The following is a 17384-nucleotide window of genomic DNA, read 5'->3' as shown; positions in this document are numbered from 1 at the left end:
AGGTTTATACATGTAGCAGCCATGACGAAATGTAGCTCGAGCTCGCGTCCAAGCTCCCTGTCTACACGATAAGTTGAAGCTGGTCGAAATCGTGTGAAGAGTTGAACCGTAATGATGCTTGAACGCTCTCGCAATGATCATAATATAAATCGCTTATCCAACATTCCGAAGCTGAAAGAGACGTCGGCTTGAAATGGTCGCGGTGTTGTTGTACGAGCACAGTAGTTGAAGCATATAACTCGTTCATGCGTACAGTAAAACTTGCTTCATTTCCAATCGGGCAGTTGAGTGCAAACAGACTCCTCATTTAAAAAGTGCCCATTTGTGAATTACTTACCCCAGCGGCTGTATCCATTTCATCCAGACCCATTTCCTGTTCCGCGCAACTGCTACGCACGCACAACCTCAAACGTCCAGTCTTACACAGGTGAACAGCTCAGATGGTCGCGACCAGCAAGGAACACGGCGCCGCCGTCAAGCCCAGGCGCTCAAGCTTCGTGCTCGGTGGGTTCCTGCCCAAGGTGCCCACCTACCGCAAGGAGAAGAAGGATCCCAGCGGCACTATTCTCGATCAGGAAGCCGACGAGGAGCCTGTGCAGGACGATAATAATCAGGTCGAGGACCAGCCGAGCGAGTTGCCGGACTTCCCTGCCGAGCGCCGCTCTCACGACGGCGTGGTTCCCGCTCCTTCCGCTGCATCTGTAGCGGCCGCCGCTATCCGTCGCCGCGGTATGTCCATCGAGCAGACGGCAACGTCACTCTACCGCCGCATGAGCGTGCGCCAGAACTCGGCGCCCGATCCGGCAGAGACAGTCAAGACGTCGCCCACAGGCAGCGCCGAGAGCTCGCCGTCTCCCCAGTCGGACGCAGTATTCGCGGTACGACGCGGGATGTGCGTGGCCACGACCTTCGGCACTGGCTCCGTGCTGGATGTGCGCAACGAGGATGGCTTCGTCGTGGTGCAGTTGGTGCCCAAGAGCATCGCGTATCTGCGTGAGGAAACTATTATCAGGGAGATTAAGAGTGTGGTGGGCGAGAGGGTCAAGACCCGCTGGGGTATGGCCACTGTCGAGCAGTACTACGTCGAGGAGGACATGTACAGCATCGCTCTGGACTGGCGCTGGGACGACGAGCATGTGTGGCGCATGAAGGCCACGACCAAGAAGTTCGAGAAGATCCACCCACGTGGAACGCTCATCCAGAACACTAAGAACCGCTTGTTCGAAGGCTACAGCTCGCTGCGGGAAAGCGTCGGGTCCAAGCTCAACACCAGCAAGAGGTAGAGACATTCATGTACTGATTTTTTTTTTGCTGTTTCTAGAGGGTTTTTATATATTGACAGATCGTTTCCGGGGATGGGTTTCTCATGTTTTTTCGTTTGTTGTGTGTCCTTTCACCCTGTTGCGTATGGTGAGACAGCGTGGCAGTTAACACCAAGCATGACGCGGTGGAGCAGCCGGACCTGGGCAAGGCGCAGACGCCTTACGGTGTTTGCACGGTGCTGGAAGTACGCGCGGACAAGTTCTTTGTGGTCAAGACGCCAATCGGTGCCACGGCGTATTTGAACGCGGATTCGGTGCGGATGCTGGGACGACGGACACATTTCGTCAATGGAGACCGCGTCAACACGCCGTACGGACCAGGACACATTGCGCATTTCCGCGAAGAGGACGAGACATATGCTGTGGAGCTGGAGGTGCCGTCGCTTGCTGGTCAATCGCCATTGATGTTCATTAGCGACGTGTATGCCGAGACAGCTTTGACTCTCGCACCGGCGACTACGCGCCTGTCCTCGATTCTGAACATTACGCGCACGTCCATGATGAACGCCAGCGAGAGAATGCGCAGTGCTTCCGTTGCTGCAGGAGGACTCCCTACGCTTCCTACTAATCTGCCTGCGCTTCCAGCTAACCTGCCGACGCTTTCTAGCGTGAAGGCCAGAGTTTCCACCATGGCAACGATCAAGATGACTCCGTACGTTGCAAATGTCTAAACAATTTTTTTTGTAGCAATTCTGATCTAACGCAATGCTTTGATGTTTTACAGGAAATCAAAATTCCACAAGGACGAGCGAGTGTTGACTACGTTCGGATCCGGATTCGTTGTGGAGGCCCGTCCGCAGGACAAGATTTACCACGTTTATTTACGTCGGCTCAAGATTTCGGGCTATTTTCACGAGTTGAGCCTTGCTCCGTTCCCGTATGAGCGCGTCACGCACTTTGTGGTGGATGGACGTACGGTTCCGGCGCCGCCTATTCCCAAGAATGCCAGCGATTACAAGCGTCGTGCTGTGATCTCTGCAGCAATCAAGTCGGCCCGTGAAGGCAAGTACCTTGCCCCAACAGTGCCTGCTAAACCCGAGGAGCCAAAGGTCGAAACATCTGAGGCGCCGATTGATGCCATGGCTGCGGCTGAAGCTGCTGTCGCCGTGGACACCGCCACCGCTGCGTCTGCCCCCGCACCGGTGCCAGTCGCGGAGTAAATGCGTCAAAATTTCGAGGAACCACTCCACAAAAATAATCGGCCCAATTGGATGTGAACTTCTTCATCCACCAGCATTTTGCAACCCACCAGTTGCTGGCATTCATAGTAGCAGTAGCTTCAGTTCACCATCGAGTTTGTATAATGGAGCCGCGTTCAGTTTTTACAAGTCTTGGAGAGCGGAATAGATTTCATTTTCAGTAAAATGAGTTAGGTTAGTCGTGTTCTCTTGCCAGCATGCGGTGCTGCTCTTTGATGATGTTGTTTTGTCTCGAACTGATGCCGATGTAACGCGTAGATGGCACAGTTTCATCGCGGACTTCGTCAGTCTTTTTCTTGCGATTGTCTCGACTTGAAAAGATTTTCAGCGACGGCTGTGCTGCGGTAGTGTTATTTTGCTGGCCTAAAGACAATAAAGGAGCCTTTCGCATTCGCACGGCCTCCTTGTACTGCTTTCGCCAAAAGACATCGCCCGTCTCATTGCGCTGTTTGTACGCGCTTTCGGTATCAAACCGCTCGTCGTGAGGCACGTCGATGGCCCCTGGACACCCGAGTAAGGCCGCTGTTGTTGTCGGTGACATGGGTGTGCGAATGCCTACATTTGCCTGGGCGTATTGGATTGACGTTACTGCATGTCGAGTAGAGCGAGAAAGCATGCTCGTAGAAGCAGAGCCTGGTAGAGGAGGAGGATTAATCTTCCATGCTGCTTGAGGCACGCGACCTCCTGTGGTGTCGAGGTGCAGCGACCGTAGCTCGGCAATTAATGCCTCTGCTTTCTCCAGCTCCACGCGGTGTTCGTTACGCTGTTGCAAGGCTTCAGCCAGTGCCAAATCCTTCACTTGAAGTAGATTTTTCAACTCTTCTAGCTGGGCTAGATGATTGCAACCGCAACTGCCCTTAGTACCAGGTCGAGTCATCTGCTTTGTCGTCGGAAATTCTCCATTCTGTTCTCGCAGCTCATACTGCTGCAGTCTCTTGTACGCTGCTGTCAATTCTTCTTGCTGCCTCGCAAAGTCCTGCGTGAGTTGCTCGATAGCTGCCGCCATTCCCAGCACTTGGTGGTGTGCATCCAGCTCATCCTCGTCGACAGCATTAGCGACCATGTTATCGTCGCGTGGGTCGACGTACCGCGGCTGAGCCATCTCTTCTACTATTGCTCTCAAGCACCGAGAATGAAGGAATGATGACGTGTAGAGTGTAGGAGCCGCCGTCTACTCCTAAAAATAGCGCGAAAATCGCAGATGCTTGTGAACGAGGCTTCTTGCGATACGTGGGCAATAACTGGATTAGGAGCACCGAAGGCAGTAGACTCGCCATCAGCACACAGCAATAGCTCCACTTCAGTCCGTCGTCCGGAGTAACATTTTTGCTAACAGTAAACACAACATTCCATGTTGAAGTGTGCCTTTACCCAATCGCGTTCGCCTACTACTTTAAAACGTAATCATCTACGAATAATACTGATGAGATAAATATAACAGTAGATTAATTCGTAATTGAACGAGATATCCAATCAATAGGCGGAATTTAAGACTACAAGAAACATTTTGGTCTAAACTGAGTCAATGGATAGGTTAATTCGGATGGAATTCTCAAAGTTTATATTGATTGGTCCGAGAGGATTCATCCAATCAAACGTAGCCCAAAATTTGTGCAATCGATCCATGTCAAAGAAACGCTTCATATTCGAAGAAACCTTGACCGGTCGAAGTGATGTCGTCTAGAAACTCTGCACCCGAGTGGCCTGCCATCGCAGAGGATCACCCCATCAACCAACTTCTCAAGGCGCTTCCGTCTCTTATCACCGCTGCCAACGGCTACAACGAGGTGTATGGCGTGACGCTGGACCCTAGCGGCCCGTTCACTACCAAGCTCATTTTACAGAAGTTCCTCCGTGCCAATGCCAACGACGTCGAGAAGGCCAAAACGCAGCTGGGAGAGACGCTCGAGTGGCGAAGTAGCTTTAGGCCTCTGCAAACGCTGGACGAGAAGTTCTCCAAGGACATCTTTGGCGGTTTGGGCTATGTGATTGAGATCGAGGGTGTGCCAGGCAGCGAAAACAAGGAGGACGTCGTAACGTTCAATATCTACGGAGCGGTGAAGAACAACAAGGCCACTTTCGGCAACCTTGACCAGTAAGTGGCACTGTCGGCGTTTGGTTATGGAAAGGGGCGACGGGGTGTGATCATTGTGCTGACTTTGTGGGCATTTTTTTTTTTTTTTTTCATCAGGTTCCTGCGCTGGCGTGTGGCGCTCATGGAGAAGGGTATCCAGAAACTCAAGCTGAATGAAGCCACTGTTCCCATCCCCGACTACGGCGAGGGCCACGATCCGTACCAGGGCATCCAAGTTCACGACTACCTCAACATCTCATTCCTGCGTCAAGACCCGGACGTTAAGGTTGCGTCGCGGAAGACCATTGACGTCTTCTCCAAGGTGTACCCAGAGATGTTGAGCCGCAAGTTCTTCGTCAACGTGCCCGTGGTCATGGGCTGGATGTTCACGGCATTCAAGCTCTTCCTGTCAGCTGAAACGATTCGCAAGTTCACGGTGCTGAGCTATGGCGAGGAACTTCACACAGAGCTGGGTGACGACATTCCAGAGGTCTACGGTGGCAAGTCGGCTCCGCTCGATACCATCGGCGAGCAAACGCTGTATGCGGAGCCAAGCTAAGCTACGACCACTCTCTATCGACCTCCGTCCGTGCCTTCCTCACGTGGGGCGAGACCTGTAGATCGACAGTTCCAGGTCCTATGTGTGTATTGCGAATAAGGGTGCATGGCTCCTCATACCCACAGAGGCCGCGATGGTAGTAGTTTTTCTACTTGAATGTACTAATGTAGTATAAGCTTAGCAGGACCCGGTGTGATCGAGATTAGCAACAGCAATCCCTTCAACATTGGTATTTCTTACACCGCTCTTTAAATGTGATTATGCCACTAAAAATGCTCTACAACTGAGATTCATAAAAGAGTTGCTGGCTGCCTACCGTAGTCAATACCGAACGTGGCGTATCGTAGCTGCTCGAAGTTGCACCTCTCCCCTGCCGCCATGGGCCTCCTGCGTACCTTGGTGACGGCAGCTACATCTGTGCTACTGCTCGGACTTCATGCCTCTCCCCTTGCAGATGCCGAATCGACGGGCGTGGCTCAACAGAACCGCGTCAGTCTGCGAGTTTTCTTCCGTGCCTTCTGGTTGGTGCTCCACGCTATCCAATGCGTTCTTCATCGACGTCCAATTGACCATCACTCTCTATCACTATTCCCACAGCCCAGCCTGCCAATGGTTTGTTGGTGACCCGCTGCTGGAGCTTGTGCGAACTGAGGAGTACCGCAACATCCTCAACCTGACGTGAGATTCCAAATCAATGCTCCTGCGACGGCTAAATCACTCACTATTTGGGTTTATTGTAATTGATTCAGACTAATTCCAGCCGCAGGGATGCACGAGAAGCAGGACGGGACGATCACATGCGAGGCGGGTCCGTTGGAGTGCACGGGCCATCGCTGGCAGGTCTGCGCGCTGGATATGGACCGCAACGATGTGGTCAAGTACCTTGGTACAATTGCGGTGCGTAACTAGATCTTGTACATGGTTTTAGGTTGGGTTTTGTGGTCTGACGGAGGGTGGTAATGGTGGTGCCTGCAGTGCATTGAAGGAGACGAGTCCGGACAGGTTGGCGACTGGAACACAAAGATGAAAAACTGTCTGACGGACGAAGAGCGTGTCGTGGTCAAGGAATGTTTCGACAACCGTAGCAAGGACCTGTTGGTTAAGGTTGGATCGAAGAATTTGGGCTTATTGCTGTAGAAAAATGCTTACTTGCTGCATCCTACATGTTAGATGATCCGCGAGGAGCGATCAGGAAGCGTTCCTTGGATGCCATACGTACGTCTTTTTTTTTATTCATTCGTGGTTTAATTCCCAGCTTGTGTGCTGACGCGATTTTTCTGACGTCGTTGTTTTGAACAGACTATTGTGAATCAGAAGGTGCTTGGGTCGGCGACGGAAGGAGTTCCGCTGAATATGTTGAAGACAAGCATTTGCTCAGCGTATACTGGACCCAAGAGCTTTTACCCTGCGGAGTGTGTGAAGCTCGTTGGTGAGCAGAAAGAATTTGCTCCTGAGGAAGCTGTCGACAAGCCGATGGTGGCTGCTGGCGAGAATCCTCAAGCAGCTGCTGCTTTTGGAAAAGAAGCGGTAAACATGGAAGCTCGGGCCCCTGCAAAGGCTGATGCTCTTGAAGGTGGTGATGGCGATATTGTCGTGGATATGAAGGAAGAAGTGGCAACCCCTGCGCCCGCTAACGTCCCAACGACGACTACAGTAGCAGGCAAAGTTCAGCTTGAAATGTACTGGCGAGCATTTTGGTACGTGTTGTATAGGGTTGCTTGCTCCGGAGTACTTATCAGCAACTAACAACTCTTTGGTGTAGCCCGGGTTGTATGTCCTTTATCACGAAGCCTCTGCTTTCGCTCGTTCGAAACAAAGAGTACGTTTCGGCAGCCGACCAATGGTTGAACTAGTCTTCATATCATTTTTCTAATTTACGCTGTGTGACGTACGCTTTCGCTTCGCCAGGTTCCAAGAGATCATCGATTTTCGTCCAGTACCCGCTGCTGGTACGTCTTTTGACGCAAAGGGCAACTTCGTGTGTACTGCCGGAATGGTCGAATGTTTGGGACACAAGTGGCTAAGTTGCGCTGTCGAGGAATTCCACCAAGTTGGAGACTTAGTTGAACGTATCGCCGTGAGTATATATTTGACGACGCGAGTTTTGACTACGCTCTTTTCTTCTGACAACTGTGCATGCAATTGATATATAACTAGTGCATGGAAAGTAAGGACAACAAGGGCATGACGTGGAGCTTCATCATCAACCGCTGCTTTGAAAATGAAGCGTTCACGAAGATGAAAACATGTTACGACACGAAGAGTGACGATCTCCTGCGAAAGGTTTGTATATCTTACTTACCGCGATTTCTGACGCAGACTAACACCGCATTTTATTACAAACTAGAACGTGGCAAAGAGGCAGGCACTACGTGTGCCTTGGGTCCCATACGTAAGTGGAAGGGCTGTACCGAATGCCTTACCTCTTCTCCAAATCTAACTTGTACGCGCAGGTTATTCTCAACGGCACGCCGCTGGGCGACGCGAGCCACGGTATTGGTCTGAAGCAGCTCATGGATGCCGTGTGTAAAGCCTACTCGGGACCGAAAAATGTATGTTATGTTCAGTATACACAACCGGCATCCACGCTAACTGTTGCTATTTGATGAGCAGTTGTGGCCAGCTCCATGCCAACCCAAACGCCTTCGCGACGAAGCGGAAACGAAGGCTCCAGTTGAAGATGAGGTTGTCAAGCCATGTGCACCTAAGAGGAAGGACACTGGGAACACTGGCAACCAGTACAATGATCCTCCAGGCATTGGTAAGCCACTTCCAACTGAGCCGGAAGCCAAAACAGTCACGGAATTTGAGGCCAAGGTCATCGGAGGTAAACAGGCTGACGACGAGGAAACATCGAGTGCCACCATGACTGCAGTCGTTTTGCCCGGTGTGTGCTTCGTGGGACTTGTTGTCATTGCTCTGCGGTTAACACGCGACCATAAGAAGGACGCGTGAAAGATAGGAGACAGTAAGCACATGTAAACACCTCCGTACTCAAGTTCTCGACTCCTTGGCACCGACTTCCGTACAATGACCGCTTTTTTTTTTGACCGTGCCTTCGCCACCCGAATCAATATGCAGACTGCACAATACAAAATCGAGTAGCCCACGCACCTAAACTCCTTCCATATCGTCACTATCTTTGCTGTAACTCTTTTGTTTCTTCTCCTGGTGACTGGATTTCTCTTCATCCGAGTCCGACTCAATCTCGGGGTTAATGTCCTCGTCAGACGATGAGCCATGCGTGTTACGTGTCATCTCGATTCCCGGGCTTTCAGTCATCGGTAACTACACAGTAGAACAACAACATTAGTACAAGGACGATAGAACAATACGGTTTGCTCTTCAAACGTACCTGCATGGAGTACGCGAACTGCGAGCTGTTCTGCGTTGGCCGCCAGATCAAAGTCATCGCAGCTGAAACGATAAAGTTCAACACAGGCCAAGCCACAAGCTGCATCCACTCCCACTCGACGTCCCACTCGAACACACCGAGTCGACTGCAGACGGCAACGACCGTGAGAACCGTGAAAAACACGATGAAAGCGGCGAGCGACCAGGCCAGCCAGCGGTACATGCTGAGCTTAGCAAACTGCTTCTGATCCCGCAGGTCGCGGAGAATACGCTCCATGGAGAACTGGATCCACATGATAAACGCGAGATTGCACAGCAACTGGATGAACGACCAGGCCGTCGGCTTCTCACGGAAGTCAGCACCACTCGACGTGCCGCGCGTAACCTCATCAGCGATACCCGATATGAAGTACGCAAGCGATAAGAAGGTAATCACACCAACTTCAACACGACTCAGGTGGCTTCGGACGATGCCGTAGCCAAGGCACACAATCAGCAAGATCACACGCGCCAGTGTGCGCACAAACGTCTGTCAATTCAAAACATTTCACAATGATCAGTACATCACAAGCAATATCCTCATACAGCCATAACCTACATCCAAAATCACAGCGATCAAGAATGTCGTCGGGTAGGGGCAGCACACAGGTTCTCCTGTCTTGTTCATCTTGTAGAAAGCGTAAAACCAAACAGCCGAAGCCGCAGTTCCCATCACCAAAATGAGCAAGATACCCCAGTGCAGAGAGAGCAATTGACGGCGGTGACGGATCAGCAGGAACACGAAAAATACGTCCAGCACCAGGTATCCAACAGTCAAGAAACCGCTGAACGGCAGCATTCCGTACAGCACTGCGGGCAGAAGTCCGTACGGGTTGCGCACCTCCATAGATCCTGTGAACGTCAGCGTCTCCGTCGCAGCGCCCTCGTCCTCAGCACACACGAAGATCTGCGTGTCTGTCCAGCCGCTCGAGTTCACAAGGTGCGATACGTTAGCACTCACGGTGGGCGTGGTCTCATTAGCCACGGTGAACACGAAGCGTTGGACATCGGACATGCCATCGAACTTCATTCCTTCCACGTCAGAGCACGCTAGCAGCTCAATCTTGCCTGCCACGGTCTCAAAGTCCTCGTAGTTGTCCACGTGGTAGAAGAAGACCACGAGTCTCCAGCCTGCCATTTCCTGCGTCACATTCACGCCACTGATGTCGATCTGCACATGCAACAACCTCCATTTAATATATACCCTCTTGCAGTGTAGTCATAATATATGCCGTACAGTGACCGACGAGTTGCCTGTCCGCGCGAGGATCGGGCCTTGATCCGTGGCGAAGAGCTTCTCAGCACGCTGGAACGGCGGCACCCAGTAACTGCTCTCCACGGGGTAGATAGATGCGGCCACGGCACCCAGCCACACACTCCACAGCAGCAGCAGCGACGGCACGGGCGACAGCATCTTGGGGCTCTTCTTCTCGTGTTCTGGGTGAGATGTCGACTGTAAGACAGCGGCCCCTGATTATGTTTATCGACGCTGATTGGTCGAAATATGTTTTGAAGACGATGTGACAGTTAGTTGATGACCATCACTCCGATTCCGCACTCGTTAACGATGACGCTGCTCGCCGCGCTCCTGTCGCGAGCTGTCGGGCGCTTCTCGTCATGTAGCCGGCATCAGCGCATGTTGTTGTTTATTGCGGGTCTGCTGCTTTGCCGTAGAAATCTGCTGGTCTCTTGCTCGATCCACGAGATGCACGAAAAGGTCACAGGCTGCAAGATCACTGAGAGAATGTTTGCAGATGGCCACGGTCCCTGGGGGACTGTTGAACGCTCCATAGTCCACGTCGACGCGACGTTACGTCCATTGAAGGATCATGAGGTGCAAGATACCATCACGGTGCGGAGACTAAGTGACTATTTCGACTTTGGCGTCGTGTTGGCCGCCTATTCCTCGGACGCGGCACTTACTGTAGGCTTTGACGATCGCACGGCCTGTAGCTGGAACTTCTCCAACTCTAGCAATATGCAGGGCGAACTTCAGGGGAAATTCTACCTAATGGAGAGGGATCAGACGCTTCAGGTGAATACGACATTCTACCCAAAGGAAGGAGGACTACAGACGGCGTTGCTGGTGCCTTGTTGGAAACAGAAAAGCGCAGCGTTCGGATATCCTGTCAGTGCAGACAAGTTCGTGGCATATCCGATGGTGGATCCATTGCTCCATGTGGACGGGGAGTTTGCATTCCGGAATCCATACGGCTATTTGCCTGGACTACTGTATGGGTTGTTCCCGTTCAAGTGGGTACTTTGAGAAGTTATGGGATTGAAGGCGCAATTTGCTAATCTATTGGTGCTATGTGTTGCACTGCAGCGGGGTTTTGTCGTTGATGTATGGTGCACTGGATGTGTACTTTTTGGTTTTGATCTACCGCTACCGACAGAGCGTTGTTGGGACGCACTATTTCCTACTTATCGTATTGCTGCTGGCAACTGGTAAGAAGTTGAAGCTGGTTTTGTATCTGGCGTGGTATTTTGGATAAAATGTCTGACGATTGTGCTATTTGTCGTGTATGTAGGCGAATCGGTAGCGTGGTTTGTAACGTACAAGCTGCTGAATGATTCAGGTGTGCCCGTTTGCTGTCCCTACCCGGACTCGGTGCTGTTCTCTACGTTCATGAAGGTGCTGGCGGGAATGGTGGCGCGTATTGCTACAACGCTAGTCAGTTTGGGCTATGGAATTGTGCGGATGCAGATTTCATGGCCAGAGGTGTTCGTCGTTTCCGGACTTGGCGTATGTTACTTCATTGCTGTTGGAGCGCTGGAAGTGAGTCATCTAGCCAATCAGTCGGACGGTGATGTTCGGCCTCCTGCTGTCTGGGAAGCGCTCGTCATTATGACCAATGCATGCTTCGGTGGATGGATATTCTTGTCGCTTGAGCTGACACGCAAGAACCTTGCTGCCTTCGGCCAGGTAAGCTTGTTCAATATGCTGCTTTTATTACCAATTCCGACTAAAGCCCACCGCTATTTGTTCTGTGATGGGCAGACTGCAAAACTGCAGGTATATACTTCTCTCAATCGGATATTGGTAGCTTACGTGATGACCTCTTTCTTCTTGATGGCAATCGAAGGGGCTATGTAAGTTTAGTAGCGGATACTCCGTGCTGTGTGAGGATTTATTGACGTTGCGTTGTGTTTCGTCATGCAATAGCTATTCGGGCGCCGTGTGGTTACCTTGGACGTATACATGGGTTATATGGGCGGCAACTCGCTTACTCTTCTTCGGGATTTTGCTAGTTGCAGTGTATCTATGGCGACCGACGAAGCACGGTTTGCTCTACGCACAAATGGATCAACTTCCGAATCGCGAACCAGTTACGCCGCATTCTATCGCCCGTGGTATTGAGCTGAATCAACGTATAGCCTCAGCAGCAGACGACGAAAACTCCCCGCCTTCCAAACACTCGCCTGCTATACCAATCAAAAGCACTACATGTAGTGCTACCTCTGTCGAGTCACTATAAAAGGAATTTCCACAAGGTTAGGAGTAAAGGAAGCGGAGGACGGGTCAAGAATAATGTGCGTGCAATGCACGAAAACAAGGAATAGTAATTATGAGCTCCGCATGAACTGACAAACTGAAAACTCCTGGTAGTGTCTCGTAATGTACGTACGTACAGGTCACTGGAACTGCACATGTTCGACTAAAATGGCTACAAAACGATCTCTTCCCCTAGTACATCAAAATACTCGACGACAGGTATGAAGCAACTCCCTATATATAGGGAAAGCCACCATGGTTCAATGCATTAGTGCAGCCTTCGTCAAGCAAGTCTACACAGAACTGGAAGGCTGCGATAAGAACGCCAAGGAAACGAGGAGTGCAATACACCCCCACGCGTCTGCCAATTTGAGTTGAAGTGGTGCAAATACTGAACGAGACTCTGCGAGGACCAGATCCCCTACCGTGTATGCTCCTTGCGCGAGTTAAGAGCTTATTTCGCTTAGCCAATCGAGAACACCAAGAGCAGACAACCAAGACAACTGCTGGTGCCCAGGCAAAATCATTGAATGGGAAGGGGATTAATGCGCCAATCCGTACACCCGATGGAAGCGAGTGGAGATGGCGACCAACGACGCAAGTTAGGCATGGAAGACGATGACTGGCAGGACACGGAAAACTCGTACCGAGGGCCTACGTTAGGACCTGATCCAACTACGGCGCCAGATTTCATGACAACCGATGGACCCACTCCACCAGCAAGGCCACCACTAGTGGCAAGAAACGGAAGCCCCACCATGAACGGCAGATTAGATACCAACGGCCAGGAATTAGAAGAAGATGAGCTCGAGGGCACAGCAGCAGTCCTATTATCTTCCCAAGTCAACGGCGGCAGCGACTCGAACGCCGCAAAAGCTGGTAGACTGCTCACATTTGCTGACGAGACTGGTGGCTCGCTAGTGGAGATGACATATTCCAATCGAACACACTACAGCAAGCAAGCCGGACCGGGCGCAGTACAAGGTGTCCCCAAGGGTAGTTGTTGCGTGGTCCAATAATCTATCCAGCTAGCGCGTCCCAAATCTTAAAAAGTCGCAGTTCCGGAGACGAGCGACCGCTGTTGTCCCGGATTGTTATGAGCAGTTTGCCCTTGGTAGATGCACATAATGCATAGTAAGTTACTTCATTCCGTCATCCATCCCTATAGCAATTAGTATCAAGAAATGATCACCAAGTTAGGAATTAGAAACTAGAATTAGAAGCAATAAACAAACTGCATGTTTGAGCAGAGCGAAGAAATCAAGCAAACGTGTGAGTTTCTTGACTAGTTACACTTCCCAGCATGACCTTCTTGTTCCCCAAAATACTCTCAGCGGAATGGCGACAACGAGCCAAGCGCGGCTAGCAGCTGCAGCCCAAGCTCGTGCCAGATTCGACGAGTCCTCGACACTCTACTTGTTGGCCTTGGCGGCCTTGTGGCGAGCGATACGGCGGCCGACACCACGGACCTTCTTGGCGCGGTTCTTGGCCTCCTTAATCTGCTTGCGGGAAGTCTCGACCTTCTCAACCAGACCCTGGCGGATCAGACGGTACTTGGGCTCGAAACGCTTGGCGTCGTTCACCGTGTCGTACACGAGACCGAAGCCCGAGCTCTTACCGCCACCGAACTGCGTGCGGAAGCCGTACAGGAAGACGGTGTTGGCGTCCTTCACCTTGTACATCTACGGGGAGGAGCAATACAACCAATGTCAGCTATCCGCCATCACTCTGCATCTGTGTTTCGACCAGCCAGTCAGCAGTTCTCTCCAATGCACTGAATTCGATATATCCGACGTGCATTCGGCTCTGAAAAGTCTCGCGCTGCTTTAAATCTGTTCCTGATGTTCCTGTTCCGCTGCTAACTGGCTGGTTGTATCAATGACTATGTCCTAAGTGTCATACCTTGGCGATCTTCTCCTGAAGCTCAGCCTTGGGCACGTTGGGGCGGCCCGGGTGGATCACCTCCACCACCTGAATAGACGCACAGAACATGGGCAAGAAAAGTCAGATCGAGACAGGAGCAGCGCGAACAAGTAGGGAAGGCACAGACGCACCATTTGGCGACGAGCCAGAAGGCTGTTGCGGAGGAACTTGCGCGTGCGCACCGTGACGGGAACCTTGTCAGCCATGCTTGTTGTCTTTTTGACTTAGTAACGAGAAGTTCTGCAGGGAATGGAGTGAGCTGCTGGCGAGCGGCTCGAGCGAAGACCTCCAGAGCCAACCAATTCGCCGCTCTTCGCGTTGGCCAATCATCGATCAAAGCCTACCCCTCTGACTACCACATATCGTTTGTGTCAGGTAAATTCAATATTAGAGGTCAATTTGGTCAAGTTGAAATTTCTGTCAGATAAATTTCTCCTAATGACTAAAATAGAGAGGCCCATTGTTGAGCTTTTCCTCGAAACAATGACGCGTCACTAAAGTCATATCAGTGTGGCATACATCACTATCATTTGTGAGCGTGCGGCGGATGCGAAATGGCCACCTCAACCTGATGAACAATCTCCATGTATATGCAGTTATGCGCCGCCAACGGATTCGCGCGTCTAAATTCCCAGCTATACACAGCAAACCCTCGCCACTATAGCTACCAGACTGCAGCGATTTACGCCTCAGCCTCGACAGCAGCAGCCGACTGCCCCTTGAGTTTCTGCGCACGAGCCTCAGCCTTCTTAGCAGCGTTCTCGGCAAGACGCGTCTCCTCAGCCTGGGCCTGCTTGTGCAGATCATCCAGAATCGACTGCTTGTAGTCCTCGAACGATCCGTCGTACACGACCACGTCCTGGTCGCCACACACCCACAGCACACACTCCGTCGACTCAATCAGACGCGCGTCGTGCGTCACGATCACCACGCCGCCTTCAAACTCGCGAATAGCGTCACACAGCGCGTCAATGGACTCGATATCCAGGTTATTCGTCGGCTCATCCAGAATCAGAATGTGCGGACGCATCAGAATCAGCTCAGCGATCACCACACGCGCCTTCTGACCACCAGACAGCAAGCGGTTCTTGATCTCGTGTGCGTGACCCTCCAGTCCGACCTTGCCGAGCAAGTTACGCACCTGCTGGTACGATTGATCCTGGAACAGACGACGCAGATACTCCACCGGTGTCTCGCCCATAGGCAACTTGTCCACAAAGTGCTGACTGTAAATACCTAGACGCACACGCGGGTTACGACGCACCTCTCCTTCCGTCACAGTCACTTCACCCGTGATCATCTTGAGCAGGGTACTTTTACCCACACCATTGGGACCCACGATACACACACGCGACGTCGTGTCGATACCAAAGTCCGTATTCTTGAACAAATACGGACCCTCACCATAGCGGAAGCTGGCCTCACGCACTTCAAGAATAGGCGGCGATACGATCGTCGTCTCCGGGAAGCTGAACTGCACAATGTACTCCTTTGGTCGTTCCAACAGCTCCATGGGGGCACTGGCGTCCGCTGCGTCGTCCGGCATCATTGCCTTCTTCTTGGCTGAACGAGCACCAGGCTCGCGTTTCTTCTTGACGATCTCCGTAGCCTTCTTGGATGACTTACCCGAAGCCTTGAGGTTACGCAGCTGCTTCTGCTGCTTCTCCCAGGCCTTCTCCATCTGCTTACGCTTCTGCTTCTCCATCTCACGGAACATGTCGTAGTTGCCCTTGTAGTGCGCAATCTTCTTGTTCTCCAAGTGCAGCACTTCACTACACACACTGTTCAGGAAATCGGCGTCGTGGGAGACTACAAGCAGCGTCTTCTTCCACTTCTGCAGGTAATCATCCAGCCAAATGACAGCGTTCAGGTCCAAGTGGTTCGTCGGTTCATCAAGCATCAACAGCGTCGGCTCCACGTACAGCGCCTTGGCCAGCGAGATACGCATACGCCAACCACCGGAGAAATCCTTGGTGACCTTTTCCTGCATGGCCGAGTCGAAACCCAGACCGAAAAGAATACGACGTGCACGGGCCTCAGCAGCAGACGCGTTCATGTGCGACAGCTGCTCGTACACTTCGTTCAGTCGGTCGTCCAGAGCCGAGTCTTGCTTGGTCTCCAGCTCAGCGAGCAGGAATTTCTCTTCCTCGAGCAGAGCCCAACGCTCAGCGTCAGCCTTCAGCACGGCGTCCACGGCGCGCGTGTCATCAGCCACGACTTCCTGCTCCACGTACAGACAGTCGATCTTGGGCGGGATCTTGAGTTCACCCAGTGCGATCATCTTCAAAATCGTGGTCTTACCCTGACCATTGGGACCCACGAGACCATACTTACCGCCTGCGTTAATGTGCAGCGATGCGTTGTCGTACAGCAACTTGTTGTGCGCGTTAATACTGAAGTTCTCGATGTGGATGTCTGTAGCGTTCTCCCAGTTCGAGTCCTCCGTAAAGGCCTGCTGCGATACCGAGAACTGCGCGCCGTCCATGGGGTTAGCAGCTCGGTGGTATTCCTCCTCACGCTCCTGACGCTCTTGCTCTTCTTTGAGACGCTTGCGCTCCTTGTTGCTGAGACGTTTACCTTCTTTATCCTTCTTGGACTTCTTGGATTTTTTCCCGCTGTCTTCATCATCCTCTTCATCGTCATCATTGGTCTCGAAGGGGAGTTTGGATTTTTTCTTCTTTTTCTTCTTGTCTTTCTTGTCGTCCTCCTCCGGTTGGCCCACGGGATCGAAAAACAGGTCCGACGAGATCAATTTTTTCTTGCTCTTCTTCTTGTCTTTCTTGTCCTTCTTCTTTTCCACCACAGGCTCGGGTTTGGTCTCTTGCTCCTCGTCTTGCTCCTCGTCCTGCTCCTCGTCCTGCTCTTCCTCCTCTTCACTCTCCACAACTTGCTGCTTTTTCTTGTCTTTCTTCTTGTTTTTCTTCTTGCTCATAGAAGCAGCCACCTGCGCGTACTCGTCCACCTCGTCCTCCTCGTCCTGCTCCTCCTCGCTCTCGCTGTCGTCTACCAGCGCTGCGAAGTTCACAGCGGCCTTCTTCTTGTTCTTTTTGTTCTTCTTCTTGTTCATGCTGGCTGCCACCTGCGCGTACGGGTCTTCCTCGTCGTCGTCGTCCTGTTCAGCGTCCGAGGTTGTGCGTTGGCTGGCCTGTTCCTCATTGGCTTTGACGGCTTGGCGCTGGGCCTTACGTGCCTTCAACTTCTCCTTACGAGCCGCCTTCTTGTCGGTCTCGCCGACCGAAGCGGGGGCAGCGGGAGGTGCAGTCTTGGCATCGTCCGAGTCCGAGTCGTCGCCGCGGCGGCCTCCTTTCTTCTTGCCACGAGCCATCGTCCTGAGGTTTGAGGGATAATGGCTGGGTCGCTGATCTGACGCATGACTGGACAAAACCGCGAGATGAGAAGCGGCAATCTGATTGGCCGT

At 52.0% G+C, this 17384-nt stretch overlaps 9 protein-coding genes across 9 annotated transcripts; 5 read left to right on the top strand and 4 right to left on the bottom strand.

The window, feature by feature from the left end:
• The first annotated feature begins 319 nt into the window (after positions 1-319).
• PPTG_11011 (hypothetical protein) lies at positions 320-2706 on the top strand. The gene is made up of 3 exons (XM_008907247.1): positions 320-1279; positions 1420-1974; positions 2047-2706. The coding sequence occupies exons 1-3, from the start codon at positions 441-443 to the stop codon at positions 2480-2482; spliced, it is 1830 nt and encodes a 609-aa protein (XP_008905495.1). The 5' UTR covers positions 320-440; the 3' UTR covers positions 2483-2706.
• On the bottom strand, positions 1980-3697 carry PPTG_11010 (hypothetical protein). The gene has a single exon (XM_008907246.1). The coding sequence runs from the start codon at positions 3621-3623 to the stop codon at positions 2697-2699; it is 927 nt and encodes a 308-aa protein (XP_008905494.1). The 5' UTR covers positions 3624-3697; the 3' UTR covers positions 1980-2696.
• Positions 3698-4194: 497 nt separating this feature from the next.
• On the top strand, positions 4195-5154 carry PPTG_11009 (hypothetical protein; the record flags this gene model as incomplete). The annotated part of the gene is made up of 2 exons (XM_008907245.1): positions 4195-4616; positions 4713-5154. 2 exons carry the CDS (start codon positions 4195-4197, stop codon positions 5152-5154), a joined length of 864 nt encoding a protein of 287 aa, XP_008905493.1.
• Positions 5155-5532: 378 nt separating this feature from the next.
• PPTG_11008 (hypothetical protein) lies at positions 5533-8109 on the top strand (the record flags this gene model as incomplete). Its single annotated transcript, XM_008907244.1, has 12 exons — positions 5533-5675; positions 5752-5832; positions 5904-6051; positions 6130-6258; positions 6325-6369; positions 6454-6851; positions 6917-6973; positions 7063-7231; positions 7312-7437; positions 7502-7546; positions 7608-7706; positions 7768-8109. The coding sequence occupies 12 exons, from the start codon at positions 5533-5535 to the stop codon at positions 8107-8109; spliced, it is 1782 nt and encodes a 593-aa protein (XP_008905492.1).
• Positions 8064-9993, bottom strand: PPTG_11007 (hypothetical protein). The gene is made up of 4 exons (XM_008907243.1): positions 9785-9993; positions 9107-9718; positions 8510-9037; positions 8064-8442 (listed from the first exon to the last, which is right to left on the bottom strand). The coding sequence occupies exons 1-4, from the start codon at positions 9959-9961 to the stop codon at positions 8269-8271; spliced, it is 1491 nt and encodes a 496-aa protein (XP_008905491.1). The 5' UTR covers positions 9962-9993; the 3' UTR covers positions 8064-8268.
• An 88-nt stretch (positions 9994-10081) lies between these two features.
• On the top strand, positions 10082-12026 carry PPTG_11006 (hypothetical protein; the record flags this gene model as incomplete). The annotated part of the gene is made up of 5 exons (XM_008907242.1): positions 10082-10800; positions 10874-10995; positions 11079-11473; positions 11549-11640; positions 11714-12026. 5 exons carry the CDS (start codon positions 10082-10084, stop codon positions 12024-12026), a joined length of 1641 nt encoding a protein of 546 aa, XP_008905490.1.
• Positions 12027-12609: 583 nt separating this feature from the next.
• Positions 12610-13062, top strand: PPTG_11005 (hypothetical protein; the record flags this gene model as incomplete). Its single annotated transcript, XM_008907241.1, has 1 exon — positions 12610-13062. One exon carries the CDS (start codon positions 12610-12612, stop codon positions 13060-13062), a length of 453 nt encoding a protein of 150 aa, XP_008905489.1.
• A 169-nt stretch (positions 13063-13231) lies between these two features.
• On the bottom strand, positions 13232-14288 carry PPTG_11004 (hypothetical protein). Its single transcript, XM_008907240.1, has 3 exons — positions 14098-14288; positions 13946-14014; positions 13232-13725 (listed from the first exon to the last, which is right to left on the bottom strand). The coding sequence occupies exons 1-3, from the start codon at positions 14170-14172 to the stop codon at positions 13456-13458; spliced, it is 414 nt and encodes a 137-aa protein (XP_008905488.1). The 5' UTR covers positions 14173-14288; the 3' UTR covers positions 13232-13455.
• A 31-nt stretch (positions 14289-14319) lies between these two features.
• On the bottom strand, positions 14320-17384 carry PPTG_11003 (hypothetical protein). The gene has a single exon (XM_008907239.1). It carries the CDS (start codon positions 17289-17291, stop codon positions 14649-14651), a length of 2643 nt encoding a protein of 880 aa, XP_008905487.1. The 5' UTR covers positions 17292-17384; the 3' UTR covers positions 14320-14648.

The sequence above is a fragment of the Phytophthora parasitica genome (genome assembly GCF_000247585.1).
Source record: "Phytophthora parasitica INRA-310 unplaced genomic scaffold supercont2.26, whole genome shotgun sequence".
NCBI classification, from domain to species: domain Eukaryota; phylum Oomycota; class Peronosporomycetes; order Peronosporales; family Peronosporaceae; genus Phytophthora; species Phytophthora nicotianae.
The sequence above is the reverse complement of the archived record's forward strand: the minus strand, read 5'-3'. Positions and strand labels throughout refer to the sequence as shown.

What these genes read in the sequence shown, in the direction of transcription:
- PPTG_11003 (XM_008907239.1), bottom strand. Translation starts at nt 17,291, where the DNA reads ATGGCTCGTGGCAAGAAGAAAGGAGGCCGCCGCGGCGACGACTCGGAC.
- PPTG_11011 (XM_008907247.1), top strand. Translation starts at nt 441, where the DNA reads ATGGTCGCGACCAGCAAGGAACACGGCGCCGCCGTCAAGCCCAGGCGC. An exon ending in AAGCTCAACACCAGCAAGAG is followed by an intron (nt 1,280 to 1,419) that starts GTAGAGACATTC and finishes ATGGTGAGACAG; the next exon opens with CGTGGCAGTTAACACCAAGC. An exon ending in GCAACGATCAAGATGACTCC is followed by an intron (nt 1,975 to 2,046) that starts GTACGTTGCAAA and finishes GATGTTTTACAG; the next exon opens with GAAATCAAAATTCCACAAGG.
- PPTG_11004 (XM_008907240.1), bottom strand. Translation starts at nt 14,172, where the DNA reads ATGGCTGACAAGGTTCCCGTCACGGTGCGCACGCGCAAGTTCCTCCGC. An exon ending in TTCTGGCTCGTCGCCAAATG is followed by an intron (nt 14,015 to 14,097) that starts GTGCGTCTGTGC and finishes GCGTCTATTCAG; the next exon opens with GTGGTGGAGGTGATCCACCC. An exon ending in TTCAGGAGAAGATCGCCAAG is followed by an intron (nt 13,726 to 13,945) that starts GTATGACACTTA and finishes TCCTCCCCGTAG; the next exon opens with ATGTACAAGGTGAAGGACGC.
- PPTG_11010 (XM_008907246.1), bottom strand. Translation starts at nt 3,623, where the DNA reads ATGGCTCAGCCGCGGTACGTCGACCCACGCGACGATAACATGGTCGCT.
- PPTG_11007 (XM_008907243.1), bottom strand. Translation starts at nt 9,961, where the DNA reads ATGCTGTCGCCCGTGCCGTCGCTGCTGCTGCTGTGGAGTGTGTGGCTG. An exon ending in TGATCGCTGTGATTTTGGAT is followed by an intron (nt 9,038 to 9,106) that starts GTAGGTTATGGC and finishes TTGAATTGACAG; the next exon opens with ACGTTTGTGCGCACACTGGC. An exon ending in AGTTCGCGTACTCCATGCAG is followed by an intron (nt 8,443 to 8,509) that starts GTACGTTTGAAG and finishes TCTACTGTGTAG; the next exon opens with TTACCGATGACTGAAAGCCC.